Below are 16,929 nucleotides of genomic sequence, written 5' to 3'. Positions count from 1 at the left end.
TTAATTAGATATAGCTCTTTTGTATTTATATTTTTTGTACAAGAAAAATGGAAGGAAAGTACTTCTAATTTTTAATAATAATAAAATTTACGTTGGACTTTTTATGTATTAGAAATTTATACATGTGATACATTTTTTTTTATAAAAAGAAGTGCTACTGTATTATTATTTACAGAAAAAATTGTGCAACACTCCACACACAACTATCGTTATTCTCATTTCTACAAGAATTCTTTGTACAACTTGGAATGAATTTTTTTATGGAAATTCGATTGGACAATTTGTTTTTTCATGACTTGGAAACTTTTCTCATTTAATATCTTTGTAACTAAGCGCCAATTTAAGATTCTCTTAAAGTAAAGTTTAGTTAAAACTGGCTAAAGAACAAGCTATCTTTATTATTCGTGAAATTTAATTTCGAAAAAATCTTTTAATCTCCAATGTTCAGTACTTCAACTGATTACTTATTAATTGAAGCAATCACATCTCTTTTTATATTCATTGCTATTTATAGATAAGAAAAGTTATGATGTGATTCTGGAGAATCAGTTGCATTTTTCAGACTATTCAAAAATTTTCAATCGCAATAATTTGAATAAAAATAATTTTTATTTTGTTATGAGATTTTTGATTTCTAGATTATATTTTATTATACGTCCCTATGTGTATATGTGTGTATGTGTGTAATATAATCGAAAAAATATTTTGAAATAATATCCTTTATGATTTCGTTCAATAATATGTATCGAAATTAACGAATGATTTAAACGGTCCACGTGTATGTTGAAAATCGTTAATAAAACACTTACCGGTGGTGACTACGCTGGGGAGCACCCCGGTTGCCGTGACAGCTGAAAGTGTGTCGGGAGCGACGGTATCCGCGACCTGTGTCTGCGTCGGCCTGGGATCGTAGGTCGTCGTGCTGTCGACGTAATCAGCGCTAAGCTCGTAATTCGTCATCGCCTGGTGATTGTAATTCGTGTAACCGCCGGTGCCGGGACCTGACGACGTGTATTCGCTACCACCGTATGTGTACCTGTCGCAGACAAATGATGTGTCCACGTGTGAATCGTCCTCCTCCTCGTGTGACGAGAATTATACAGCAATATCGCTTTGATATCGTTTGATGAGATTCGGACATTCGTATTTAGTTTATATCAACAATGACGGCTACATCAAGCTATCCTATTTCTTTTATAAATTATAGACTTTTATAATTTTATACTTTAAATAATTCTATATAGTATATCCGATAAATATTTACAAATAATTTTATAAATTATAGATGTATATAAATAAATATTTAATTATAAATTTTCTTAAGCAATTTGATGCAGTTTTGACGTTTCATTATTTTAATGTAAAGTTTCAATTATACTTACCCGCCATTATAGGGATGGTGTTGATCCGAACTGCTTGGTGTTTGATGCTCGAACACACTGCTGTCCGGCGCCGTCTCTGAGGCCGCCCTCATTTGTGCCCTGTGGAATCTAACTTCATCTTCGACCTTCTCCCGTTGTTTCTTCGACATGCGCCCAAATTTAACGGCTGTTAACAAAACAAAGAATTTTATTGGATTTATATCGGATTATTAAGAAAAAAAAATATATATAAATATTAACTTCTTTGTGATAATTCAATAAAATAGTTTGAACATATAATCACGTTTGAATTACAATAAATTAAAAAAATATTTTTTCGTAAAGTGCTCTTCAATTACTTGACGTTTTTTCATATTGTAAATAAATTTTAAAATTTTTGATATTTGATTAAAAAGCATTAGTTATTATGGAACGGCCCTTCAACAATTCTCCATTATGCCTCTTGTTTATTTTAGCTAATTAAAATTACATTAAATATAACAAAAATATGAATTTTAAATATCATTGTAAAAATTTTGCAAAAAATAATGTACGATTATTTTTTGCAAAATTCTTGTACTGAATGTACGATTCAATATTTTAATGCACTTTATAGATCAAAACAGTCTTATATACTACGTGTAAATTTTTTACCACGACCTTGTAGATATTGATTCTTATTCTATCTTATACTTATTATATTAAGTTACATGTAAAAATTCCATTTTAATTCCGCGCAGTTCCTAGATAACGTAAAGTATGCATAATCGTATAGCTCCGTTTCTATTATCTCTTTTTCTATCTCCCCCTCTTTTCTCTTTCTCTCTCTCTCTATTTTTACAAACTTATTATCGCCATTGACGAACAATCATTGAGATTAGATAGAAGGAATCATCGACGTGACGATTTATCGCGAGATAAAATCTAACGGCTGTTTTGTGAATCGATCGAAATCGAGATCGCGCAAGATCTTCCTCTCACTGTCTATCGGTTGGCAGACCGGTTGGTCGGTCCCTTCCTCATCGCGAAGAAGGCTCGGCGAAGAACGCGGAAGAGCCTCGCCGCGTCCTCCTTGTCTTCTTCGGCGACGCTATCATCGTCTGGTCGCGACGCACCCACCCAATGATGTCACACAAACGCGAACTACTCGGGCAAACATGTGCGTGTGCTGTTTCAAAAGCATAACATATAATTTGGGATGTCCGTAACTTTACCCGCATATATATTTCTCATTTTAATTTTAATATTTTTTGATCATCTTAGAATTTATTTTTTCTTGGCAATCTTCGATAATGGTTCTTTTAGAAGCAATTAATAATTAGAAATTTGTATACATTAAGCTGAATAAATTTTTATAGAGAGCAAAATATTTGTTTTTCTTTCATTTTTAAAAAAATTTATATATATAATAAAAATCTATATGTATAAATATATTATATATATATATATATATATATATATATATATATAATGTAATCAAAGTGAAAAATTTAATACTAAATATAAAAAATTAGTAAAAAAAGACAACGCCCCAAAAGATCCGAAATAAATCGATTTGATAACAATAAAGCTTGAAAATAATATTTCTTATTAAGTATCTCGAGATAAAACTACTGATTATTAGTATTGTATTTCTCAATTAAAAAGCGTCAACTTGCATTATTTTTATTGTTCTCTAATATAAATAAAAAAAAATTATTTCTGCTATTATGTACACGATATCAATACATCTGCAGTGTATTCTTGTATATGCACAAAATCACGCGCGTGCGTATCACAAGGGTGGTTGAGGGTTCGAATGACGGGCGGGGGCCGAGAGGTTGATAAGGGGGATAGCGACGTCAGCGACTACTAACCGAACAGCTATCGTGCGGTGGCATGGCGAGGAGAGGGAGGAAGAGGAGGGTGATCGACCGAACGCGGATAAAGTGTGAACGAGAAAACGAGACGAAGAGAGAAGGAAGGGGAGAGAGACAGAGATGGCAACAGGAAGAGTATGCACACCGACCGGTAGCTTACGATGCACTTTCTGGTATTCTATATACGTGCGCGCGTCCAGTAGAAACGATGTATGTGTTTGCTGCTTATCGCGTCGGAGAGTAAATAAAGCGATACTGAATCTGAAATATACGGCGAGACAGACTTCAATACAGAATCCTAGTTTAATCCTTTCAATCCGAGTTCTTATTTATTAAAAAAAAGTTTGAATTCTTTGTAAAGCCTTCCTCCTCTCTCTCTCTTTCTATATATATTATAAATAGAGATTAAAATTGATAAAATTTATTCAATTGATAAAATAAATCCAATTTATGCTTCAATATAACAAATAATTATAAAAGCAATAAAATACATGTCAAATAAATGCGATACCATTTAATTAATTAATTAATTATCATTAATTTGAGATATGCGTAATTTGTCATAATTATTTTCAAATATTTATTTAAAATATATATGATTTATTATTATAGTGAAAAAATGATAAAATTATAAAAAAATATAATATATATAACAATGATTTAATGATTCATTAATAGTTAAAATCTGGAATGTTAAATATGAAATTTTAACAGTATTAACAGTTGCAAGGCAATAAATTACTTTAATAAATCTTTTACTTTAATAAATATTTTAATTATAATCAAAAACGAGGAATTTCTATAATATAAAGTCACATTTTATTTCTAATATTATGTTATTATTGCAAATAATATTTTTTTTTTGCGTGAGGAATTTCAGCAAGCTGGACTTTCAACGAATGCAAATCGCGCATCAACCACCGTCAACAAAATTATTTATCCGTAGCCAGATAAAAAAGCCGTGATAATTGACCGAAAAGCAGGAAACTGCGGTCACGCCCGAATATCGTGGCTAAATATCGCCTGACCGTGAAGACAGCAAGACATATTATATTATTCTTTTAATATTGCGCAAAATTAATAAAAGTTAATGTAATAGTATATGAAAAATATTATATGTATAATATATATATATATAATGTAAAATTAAATTTTTCAAAAGAGAAAGTAAAAAAAGGATTAAAAAAATATATAATTCAAAAAAATCAAAATTCTAAAATATGCAAAATATGTCAGCAAAATCACATTTCCATTGATAAAATGTTATCTTCTAATTTTGATTTCTTAGAGACTTAATAGGATATTGGTTACATCAAGATTTGTTTTTAAAATGATTTGAATCTTTTGATTAAATATTGAAATAAATAGCAATCATTTAAAATTAATCATAAAAAATCAATAGCAAGTAATGCTACATTAATATTAAAATAAAGATTTTTTTAAAAATCAATTATAATAAAATATAAACTTGTTTTATTGTTTTGTTTTATCTCGTTTGTTATTTAAATTGTAATCAATAATTTTTTATTAACAGTTTCATATAAACTGTGTTGAATGTAATGTTTTCAAGATTTTTGATCGTTTGATGGTCAATTTAGATTCACGGAAGTAACAATCACGAAGTTACAAAAGTAACTCGCGCATATAAAATTTATGCCGCATCTCTGCGAGCCACATCGGGTTTATTTATCGAGCGATATACAAATGATTGGCGATATGAGATCGAAGAACGAAATAAATTTACTCAATCGATGTTATTGTTTTGCCCCACGAGGTATAAAAAAATGATGACGAATAACACAATTCTGAAAAATATTTGTAATCAAAATGTCAGTTTTCTTTTCTACAATAAATTTTTCTGTACATTGCAATAAATTTTACGAGTCCATTTAGTTTTGTGGCAAAAAAATGCATTTCACATTAATATAACAAAAAAAAATTACATTTATTTTCCATTAAAACTTTAAGATTTACTTCCAAATTTATTATACATATAATAAATGTCTTGGATGATATGTAGCTAAGATAATTTCATATAAAACTTGCATCGCTTAGATAATACTTTTACTTACACACCGCAAAATAAATCTCCATTTTTAATATACATCTTTTGAGATGTTATTATATGTATCTGCCGCGATAATCGCAACATTTCAATTGCATTGCTGTACTCGTGCATGTTGATAAGAATCCGGTTCATCGTCTTTTCTATGTCCGTGTGTATCTGATATATCTCGAGCGAACGATTTTGATACATCATTATATTGATATATCAATACAACAAATAATGACAAGTTTTATCATTTTTTAAATTAACTTATTGTTAGATCGATCGTTTATTGTAAAAATGATTAAGAAAATTATATCTATTCTTTGTTGTTTTATGATTATACAAATTTATATATACATATATTTCATATTTAAGAAATAATAATTCTTTAACAAAGTTTTAAATTTATTCTCCAAATTTTTGATGCAATGCTTAAGATAAGTTTATCCTTGCTATTGTATTTGTATTATTTTAGTTTTATCCAGATCTTTTTATGAAATTAGTATTTATTTTCTTATTATTACAAAAGGTAGTAAAACTCTAATACTGGAAACTCATTAAATTGTATATGTATTTAATTTGTTTTCTGAGAAGAAAAGTTTAATTCATCATCATCAGTACCATCAGAAACAGTATCATATTTCATTTTCAAAATAAGAATTCAACTCACACTAATAAACAACAGTAATAACTTTATAACTTCCATTTCACGAAATAAATTATTCATTATAATTTCGACAATTTCAACTTTGTGCTATAATCTATTTTATATTTTTATTCAATTTCACTGTAAAGAGTGATACAATCTTTAATTACAATTTTGTATAAATTTCTTGGAAAATTAATGATATAGAAAATACATTAAATGCCAAATTATATTGTTATGAAAATTTTTAGAATTGTTTAGAAAATTATAAAAATCGTCCTAAGAAATTATAAAATATGCAGATTTTATTTGGAATATAATAATTCTATTTTTGTGTAACAGATTAAATTTTTTTAATATTTATCTTCTGGTATAACAAAATAATTACCGCAAGATATCTGCATCGCCCTTAATGACATCAATAAATTCTAAAAAATTTATAGAAATTATATGAGATTTTGTTACTCAGATTTAGAATTGCTACCTCAATCACCATGTCTCCAACCGGCTTCATTCCGATAGGCTTTATCCGTCCACCCACGAGGTAGCTTACATCTCTTGATTCGTCTTAACGGCCTTGTCTATTAATATCATAGCCGCTTTCGAGAATAGACTTCGGACAGGGTATACACAAACGCGGTTTAACGCGCTGAAGACAGTTCGTGGCTCGCTCCGATAAGCTATAGCGATGACTCGCCGCGGAGAGGAAAGACGAATCCCTGATAAGGGGTCGTGCACCCCGGTTTGGCACGCGTAGTCTCTCGTTGCAATCAGCGTGTATCTAACTGCCTTCGTCATTCGTTGACGCTTCTTCGATTTTTCACGTGAATGGATCGCGCCGTTTGTTAATGTTCCATTACGCAATAAATCGTTTCTAATAATCGATCAATGTCTTCTTCACTCATTATTTAATTCATCAAAAATTTAAAAAACTAAACAATATAATATTTTACTATTTAATTCTAAGTTAATTAGATTAATTTGTATATAGTTTTCGAGAGATGAGAATTGAGTTTAATACATATATCATGTTTCTTGTTAATTTCGAATATAAATAATATGTATCAAATTTTTTAAATTAGATACGAAAATAACTGTGACAAATATTATATACATTTTACGATTCGTGGATTTTTTCTTGTCATTCGTTTATATTGTGTTATTATCTGCGCGTCGCGTAAATATCAGCCATCGGTGTTGTTCGCGTATGTCGCAATATCGCGTCCACGCGCGATAGTCCTTCGAACAAAGAAGCTTTTTAAAGAGCTCGTGTGACGCTAAGCTATGTTTCACGCGAGTGCCGCAGAATTTGTAAACTTGTTATTTGATGCTAATTGTACATGAGAATCATATAAGCATAAAATATCGCGCATTCGAAAAAGGTGCATAAATATAATTCCCAATTCTAAGATTTCTTATAGATATGTTATAGTAAATGATTATCTTCTTATGTATATTCATTGATTTTTTTTTTTTGCGAACGAAAAAAGTTTTGTCATATATAGACATCCAAAGAAAAAGGAATATATTATATTTTATATGGCGTAGAAATAATAATTATTTTTATAAGCCTTTTTATAAATCTTTTTATAAATCCATTTTTATAAATCTTCTTATTCAAAATTTACGCAGAACGACAAGACCATTTGTCTTTTTAAAAGAAGGTGACGAAAGAAACAGTCGAGAGCACTCACCATCTCTTGACATGCCGAGGCGTAGGCACTTTTGCAACCGACAGTACTGGCACCGGTTTCTGTTTACACGGTCGACCACACAATTCTTGTTCCGCGGACATTGATAGTTGACGACCGACGACTGCGATCGCCTGAAAAAGCCCTTGCAGCCCTCGCAGGTGATCACGCCGTAATGCACGCCGCTGCTCTTGTCCCCGCACACCTTGCACGGGATTATCTCGATCTGGGCTGCAATTATAAAAAAAGACAAATATTTCAATTATGAGATTCCCTGCGACAAAATGTCTTGTGAAAACCCTCGCTTTACGGTCCGCCGCAATCATTTATTTCAAGTATTTTACATCGAGAGAGCTTCAAAACTCACGTGTGTATATACATTTAGTAATGTATCAACCACAATGAGTTATACATTTGCATATAATTTTCCTCTCTTTTTTGTTTCAGTATATTTCATATTTTTTTTTCTTTGCTTCGCTCAATTAATATAAAACTTACAAAACTTTTTTAAGCTATATATCAAAATATTTTATACGTAAATCTTTCTTTAAGAATATATTGTAAAGAACCTCTTTTTCCTCTAATCACAAGGTAATAAAAAAAAAAAATTCTTGAATAATATTTAATCCTGACAATATTTTCATATATGTAGTTTCGGAATTAAAATCGATTTAAATTTCGATAAATTCAATGTACTTCATATCACAATAAGATGTAGGTTACATTATATGTTACGCATTCGTAGATAAAGTACAATCCGATTGCATTTTTCATAAATCTTCTTTTTCCTTAATAATTCTACCTCGTATCGAATTGGCCGGCAATCTACGATCATCGAGGATCGCACTGCCAGTGCCGGTGGGAGGCTGCGCGGATCTCTCTCTCGATCTTTCCGTCGACTGAGGACTCGTACTGTCCGCACCCCACGTAGGCCCGCCAAATCCTGACAGACTTCCTTCCATTTACGGGTCTTTCTTGCTGATTTCATTTACGATTTATCGGTGGAACAATTTATTTCTCGCGGCTCGATCCTGTAGATCCGTACGCGTGATTGCAATCAAAATCGGTCGTCCGTCAAATGGACGTCCTTGAATTAGTCTTTAATTAGTCTTTGTCGTAAAATCACACAATTAAATTTACATTTGCTTTTTGTATGATGTTCTAAAAAAACGTGTAGCCATTGTTAAAGTTTGTTAAACTGCTTTTTGATTGAGTGATTAAAAAATTGAAATTAATTTGAAAAGATGAAAAAGATTTCGAAAATTAAATTTTTATTAGTACTTAATATTTTTTATATTTAATTGTTATATTCATTTTTTAATATTTAATAGTATATTAATTGCTAAATTGATCTAATTGTAAGCCTTTTTTAACTTATTATAAGAGTATTAGAGTATTATTTTTTTTTTTATTATATATTTCTACAGAAAGGAAACAAATAATTAAAGAAAATAAAATAAAATCTAAAATAAAAGGATTGTATATAATATATACACATATATATAAGCTTCGAATATATATATATATATATATATATAAGATAAAAAGATCAAATATTACCTCTTTAAGTTTTATTTTGCAAAAAATAATATTTCTAAGCGAGACGATTGGCAAGTCTCAAAGTCTATCGTTTTCGTTATCTGTTAGAGTTTCCAATTCTTCGCTTATCAACAATGAAGAAGATAATAATATCTAGACAGACACTGTGCTGTCGTAATTTAATTTGATTTCTAGTAGGCACTACACCTCTTTGGCCCACATGTCAAATTTACAGATTGAAATACCTTTTTCCGAATCTCTGATCGATAAATCGAAAAGAAAATATAATCTCTCTATTAAATATTAAGAAATTTTAATAATTTTTCTTGCCGTTTTTTTTTCAAATTGAATTCTCACTCCGCACATATTTCTAATACAAAACGTATACCCTTCATGCATTAAAACAAAGAAATGTGAAGGCAAATTTTTCATTCGTGTAACGCTCTGTAATTATTCAACTTTTCGAGGAATTAGATCGACGATTCCCGAGATTGAAAAGATCGTAAGAAATGAGAGATTTGGGTGGTGCGCAAAATCAGAAAAGCTCGATGCAATTTCGAAAAGTGAAAAAGGGCGGACGCGGCGGTCGAGAGAGAGACATGGAAGATGATTCGCACGTGCGTATGCGCGCGCGGAAGCGTGGATTCGGTGCGTTGCGGCCAGCCGCTCGTTTGGATATATATCGCGCCTCTCCCGTCCGGCAACTCTAGCGCCACGAGCAGAGCGTCGAGGCGCTTGCACCGTACATACGCGGCCGAACGTTACATAACCGAGAACGATGAACCCAGAGTACAGTCACCCGGCACGCTCGCATCTTCGACATGCGTCATGCGGAGAGCGCAGCGTGCAGCGGCATAACGGCGTGGCCGACAGCGTTATACCCGGAACTCCCGAAATCGAAACGACCGTCGATATATATTCGATGCAATTTTTAGATATTTTTTAAATATTAAATATTATTTATTAAATAAATACAAAAATGACACATGATCTCTACATAACAGATTAAAATAATCTAAACGATGTATCATATTTAACATCTGTATATAGTAAAATAGAGCATATTAAAAATATATTAAAAATCAATTTAAATAAATTATTTTTTCTGTATATATATTCTGTATATATACAAAAAAATAATATATCTATTATCTGCGAGAAGCACTTTTGATATTTCTCTTTCAATGTTCTGTTATCATTTCACGTTTTATTTTCTACTTGCCTCAATAATTTTTTAATAATGATAAAAATAGTTAACACCGCAAAAGAATTACTTTTTTATTGTGATTTTAAACAAGATTCTTTAGCGATGTAATTTTCTGTTCGATTTATCTTATGTTTTTCTTATGTTGCAGCGACTTTAGTGTCTTTTTTTTTAGATTATGTTTGTCACGACAATATATATATATATATATATATATATATATATATATATATATATATACACATTTATCTGCACAATGCTAGCACGTTATATGATTTTCTTTTTTATCTGATCTAAATACACAGATTGTTTTTATCAATATTTAATGCAATGTCTCTCAACCTCTTAAAATATATAAATTTTAATTACACGTGAATGATATGTATACATATAATCTACATTGCTGCTATTATCTATTATTAATCTACATACTTTATTTTAAATTTCTTGACCACAATTCGGTTATTATCTTTGTCATAATAAGCTTTATTCAACCGAGTTAAAGATCCAAGAGATGCAATATAGTGCTAAGTATGTTTACAATAAATAAATATTTCCTATGGATTATATATAACTTCTCCTCGAAAACATTTTGGAAAATACATTTTGGAATTGTGTGTGTGTGTGTGTATATGTATTATTATATTTTTTAATAATTTCTCGAATAAAACTATTATGCAAGGGTCATTTTCGAAAGATGTTTCAGATCGTAATGCTCAACTGCGATGCATAATCGTTGATTTAGATTTCTCTTGAAGATGAAATTCTCATAGCAATTCCCATAGAATTTATACTACATTGTGCCACATTGATAGAAGAAATATAAACAATAAACAATGCCACATTATTCCACATTGATAGAAGAAATATAAACAATTTCACGTGAGCATAGAGTTCGTCAATAATGTTGGACATAAACTTCCCATTGCAAAATGAAATTTGATTTTTCTTCAAATCTTGTCCCTGTAGAGATGAACAATCTTTCGTCCAAAGTGCAATCGCGCGACGAGGATAGCGCGCAAGCGCGACAGAAAAGTATGGAATCACGCATATACATGCGTGCACACGCGTTCTTCTTCGTAGTATTTTTCACCTCGAGATCTTCTAGTCGCACAATTCGATTACACTACCTCACATACGTTTCGCATGACACGCGTACGCAACAGCCATACACACACCACTTGCGCGTATTCGCGATTTTTATGTGATGAGCGAATAGAGAACACGAAGTTGACAAAAAATGAAAAAAATATTAAACAATATTATGAATATTTTCGCGAATCGATTTTCATTGATCAGATGAGAAATTCTCTACTTGGACAAACGGAGGAACACAGTGTACTTTCGTTCAATGCTCGCGTGTTTGAAGGAGAAGAGGAAATCCCGGAGAATGTTACGGAGAAACTGATGCAATGATGAATAGGAAGATGAAGCAAACGGTGGAGGACGAGCTCTGGAAGAGTGAAGGAGAGCAAGAATTTGTTCATGTACATATATAATGTATTAACACGCGTATAGCACGGTATCGAAACACTCGCGGCCGCAATCAGATTTTTTCAGTCGATTCAGAATTTCGGGGAGACACCCAGAGTGTATATGATCGCGCGAGCGAAAAATCGTGCACGCGACGCGACTGCGTCCTCTCTCTTTCTCTTTCTCACTTGTATCTGTCTCTTGCGAAGAGAACACCGACCTCTTCGCTCACGCTCGCGCACCGGAAAAACTCGCGGAAAGTTCACGACTGGCGGTATGAATATTTCGGGGATTTTGACGAGCCGCGGCGGTAGTAACGTGTCGACGAAGGAGTGAATGAGAAAGAAAGAGAGAGAGAGAGAGAGAGAGAGAGAGAGAGAGAGAGAGAGAGTGCGTGTACGCCCGCACGTCACGGATAGAAGAGAGAAAGAGAAAATATCAGTAGAAAAGACTGAGACAGAACGAGCGTGAAGCAAAGAAAGAGCGAGAGCAAGATAGAGAGAGAGGGAGAGAGACGGAGAGAGATGTTTTTCGGGGACCGGCGTTAGCGGGCTGGCATCTCACAATATGTCAGAACTCCCCGCGCCCCCCTTCTTCACGCGACGATGCGGAGGGTCACTGAACTACGCGCCTCCGCTGATGATGGCCGAGTGCCTCACCCTTTACTCCCTCCTCCCCTCTTTCCATCTGACACCATCTCCCTCCCTTTTGACAGCAAAACGGCCCCCACCGCCCCCGCGGAGACTACCGAACGTTGTCGCCGACAGCCGATTCGCGTCGGAGAGGACCGAAAGCCGCGCCGGCCGGATTACGAGCGTGCAGCGCGCGCTTTCTGATCTCGACTCGTGCGACGCGTTTGCTTTATTAGCGCGCCTTGTTAAGGTCACTGGCGTGCTACCTAAATGCATGCGCGTATCGTGTTTCCCGCATCGGAAACGCGGCTCGCGTAATTTTGGGGATTTTGTGGCGGGGATATAGAAGACGCGATTCTCGTTTTTTGAGAACGAGCGATTTCCTCGTCAAAACAAGGGATGAGAATATAAAGATTTTCTTTTTTTTTAAGATTTTTTTAAATCAATTTCATAATGATAAAAGTTCATGATTATTGACTTAAATTTTTGATTCGATGATATGAAACTGTAAATAAAGAAAGAATTTAGTTTTTTATTTTCTTGTCAAAATGTTTAACGTTTAGAATCGAGCAACATATGAGAGAGAGAGAGAGATGATAAATAAAAATTTTTTAATAAAAAAATTTTGTATGTTTAATATTGTTTAACTAATCATCTTATCAATGATCATCATGTTTACACACGAATATCAAATGTAATATTCTTTTATCAATAATATATATGTATATATATATATATTAAAAAAAAAATATTAAATGTACTTCATCCAATGACACACGCACAGCTGATCCTCCTACGCCGCCTGTATTCTGGCATTTCATAAACTAGTAGCATCTCATGAATTTTATCTACAGAAAAAATTCTCCTCTCTCATATATTACACTATTTTCCTTCTGACATCATTATATGGTCCTTCGTCCTTTTCTGCTTACATTCACACTGTGGTTCCATCCCTTATTCGGTACTCTATCATTGTATGCAACCATTCTCCTCTTTCCTTTCATTTTTCCTTCATTATCCGACTCTCTCTCTCTCTCTCTCTCTCTCTATTCTTTAACGAACCGCGCCGGTTTCATCCCCTCCACCTCCCAACCGTGCGTCGTTCTTTCCACGCCATTTTACTCCTTCCTTCTCTCTTCGTTCCCTCTCCGCTGTTCTCTCCCCTACTTCATCGTTCCCCATTGTCCTCGCTCGCCTCCCTGTCCTCTCCCTTCTCGCACTCGCCGCTCACTCTGAGTGATTTCCTCCACTCTCCCCCTCGCCGTGTCCCTTTCGCTCCTTCGCTCATTTATTGCATAACCGTGCACACGAGGTTGCCAACCTGCGCCGCGTAATACTCTATAAATACATTTCGCAAATAAATATTCGCGCGACGACGATATGCATGCGCGCGAGTCGGCGGTTGCAACGCGTCGTCATTGTCGTTGTCGTTGTCATCGTTGTCGTCGGTCCGCCTTTGTGCCATGGAATTTAACATGTAAGATTGTGCGATACCGTGGATAAAGTAGATAAGCCAGTTTTTGATAACAAGATGTGCCTCAGTGGCTGATGCGTGTACTGATTCGTTTATTTACATTGCTTGTTGTTTAGGAAACAGGCGAGATAGTGATTATCATTAAATTTGTTGTTCATTAATTGGAATATTTTGCAATCATACATTTTTCGCGCATTATTATAGATTAATTTGAATCGATCCAAAGCAAATCTAAAAATCTATTTTTCATCGTAGATTTTTAATACCATGAAATCTTGTTATCGTAATAAAGATTTTAATAGTGCGCATGCATACCACAGATTATTAATACAAATCTTCTAATACCAAAATTCTTGTCATCATCGATTCCTGGTATTATATATTTTTTTAATGTTTGATATCATCAATATAAATAGAATTGTAAACATTAACGGTATATAGTCTATACTAAATTTAAAAAGAAAGTTCTGATGTTATGTACGCGATGAGCGTATAACTGTAATTTCATCAACGCACGAGATGCGCGCTAATTACCCAAATAATCATTGCAATTAATAACTTGTGTCGATTCCGCCATACCTAATTTACACAAATGTTGAGTCACTATAACACAAGATGTAACCATTTTTCAGACTGAATGCGTAACGATTCGAACGTAATGTAGACCGAGTGAGTGCAAAGGGTTAACATCGCCGCTCGTTCACTCGCATTCACGCGACACGCAGGCTGACGTCACTTCTGACCGGCTCCGAGACGACGAACTTTAAGACAGGCGTTTCTTCTGAGCGGTATAATAAACGTCGAACGCGTAATTCGTGCCAAGTCCGCACGTAATGCTGTAACCGCGGTATAGCAATACGCTCGCGCGCGTCATCTCGGAAAGCTCGCGAGGTTCAACGACTTTCTCGGGCTATTATCCGTCGTACGAGCGACGCGCATTGTTTGGCGAACGATCGTAGGCGATACGCCGAGATTTCAACGACGCAGATCGTGATGACTAAACTGTTAACCCATTTCAACGATAAAATAGAAGAGAATGTAGAAATATGAAATAATAAGCGTAGAAATTGATCACACTAAAGGATACGATTTCTTTTGATACCCTTTTGCAGGAAAATATAAATTTCAAATGGTTATCAAATAGAGAGAGAGAGAAAAAGAGAAAAAGAAAAAGAAAGTGCCTACATAATTTATGTGCACATTACATTTGAATATATCTTCACTTTACCTCAATTCATAAGTATTATGAATGTAATCTATAAATTAAATGTTTGATTTTAGATGGATCGAAAACATTTCAATATCACATTAAAAATAATAATAAAAGAATTAGTTAAATCCAAAAATTCCTTGTGTTTTCCCTTTATTCTCTTTTAAAATCTGAATAAAGTATAAAGGTTTTAAATTCTTATATATCAATTTGTATTTTAATATTTCTATTTTTTTGACTATTAATGAAAGACCTAGTTTGTAATGTAATCATTTATGAAAATTCGACTACAGTACTATATAGCAGGATATATGGATTCTGATATACCAATATCAGGTTATTATTTCGTTATAATCCAAAAATGATGTAATATGAGCTTGATATGAAATCGTTAAACACAAATGAAAATTTAGATAGAAATTGTAAAAACTAAGTAAATTTCAATAAAAAAAAACTAAATATCTTGGAAAGCCATCTGAACGCGTTATAACATTCGGATAAATCATCATTATTAATCACAGAATACAATATTGATATTATAAAACGATTACTAGTGCAATAAAAAACGATTTATTAATATCATTATATCTCATCTGATTGAAAAAAAGCTTCTTCTAAATATCAATTTCGAATATTTATTGATAACATCGCAATGATAATTGATGCTCTACGTCAGAAGATAATGCTACTTTTTTGTCGAACGTTATTGTATTGGCAACATGAGTATAATAATCGTCATGCTTTTTCATATCAAATTCTAAATGCATTTATATGATAACGTGATGGAGAAAATTAATTACTGATATACTGCTGCATGAAATATATTCTCTCATATTACTATGCGTTTTTTTTCATTACAATTAATTTATGCGATGTCACGTCAAACTTTAATTTAAGAGATCATATGACTAACAGTAATTATAATAAAGTAATTTATTTCTGTAATTAATTTGTAAGTTATGTTACTCTCCTATAACTTTGAATCTTTTTTAGATGGATTAAGTTCAAGAAATTAAAATAAAAATTTTTAACCATATATCTCACATTTTATTGTTTGTTCTCATTTTAATGTCAGTATTTTATTAACTTTTATATCATAATGTTCACTTGAGTTTTCTTATTCTGCGAATATTAGAAATTATTATTAATATCTTTTGTTTTTACTATAAATTAACAATAATATTCAGATTATACATTAAAAAATATATTCTTAAAGGATGATAATGTATAAATAAATGTACTTTTTCTGTCGCACAGATACTTTCATACCGAATTTTCAATTGCTTTGCGTTCTGACCTACATTCGGATCGAGATTCACGTTGCACTCGCTACGACCATGCACTGGTTCCATGAATCGCACTCTAGGAATCGTACTATAACGCAAGAAATCAAGCGTGGTAAATGTCTGTAAGTCTTGTAATAGCGACATTAGAGATTTAAAATTAAATCATTAAAAAAAAAACAAATTTATGCATACCAAAAATGACATATTATAGCTTTTGATATTAAAATCCAAATGTTTTAGTTACATCTCTCAAATTACGGTGGCATAATTAATACGATGAGTTTAAATTAAACCTAAACAAGAATTATATTACAATTTTTATTAACGACTGAAATCGATAATCGTAATATAATATCACCCTAGAAAAAAAGCTTTCTTAAGAAAGGCGTTAAATCAATCGGAAACATTTTTGTTCAAAATAAATTGTTGCGAGACTTGTTAATGGGAGTAACTTCTTCGAGTATTTTGTACGCATACATAATGTTTGCAAAAATATTTCGATGT

General features: G+C 32.6%; 1 protein-coding gene across 9 annotated transcripts in view; it reads right to left on the bottom strand.

Annotated features, from left to right (window-relative positions):
• Positions 1-16,929, bottom strand: part of LOC126848843 (probable nuclear hormone receptor HR3) — a 97,479-nt gene that overhangs the window by 16,146 nt on the left and 64,404 nt on the right. For 4 of the 9 annotated variants that reach the window (XM_050590701.1, XM_050590444.1, XM_050590519.1 and 1 more), the window contains 3 exons: positions 7,611-7,838; positions 1,383-1,548; positions 810-1,036 (listed from right to left, as the gene is read on the bottom strand). In XM_050590701.1, coding sequence (XP_050446658.1) covers positions 810-1,036; positions 1,383-1,548; positions 7,611-7,838 — 621 coding nt within the window. Of the gene's footprint in view, positions 1-809; positions 1,037-1,382; positions 1,549-7,610; positions 7,839-8,409; positions 8,717-11,021; positions 12,520-14,508; positions 15,134-16,929 lie in introns of those variants that run through there. The other 5 variants (XR_007687322.1, XM_050590130.1, XM_050590357.1 and 2 more) reach the window with 3 other exon arrangements.

Source organism: Cataglyphis hispanica, chromosome 1 (assembly GCF_021464435.1).
Source record: "Cataglyphis hispanica isolate Lineage 1 chromosome 1, ULB_Chis1_1.0, whole genome shotgun sequence".
Taxonomy (NCBI): Eukaryota; Metazoa; Arthropoda; class Insecta; order Hymenoptera; family Formicidae; genus Cataglyphis; species Cataglyphis hispanica.
Note: the sequence above shows the minus strand (reverse complement) of the source record. Positions and strands in the feature narration are given on the sequence as shown.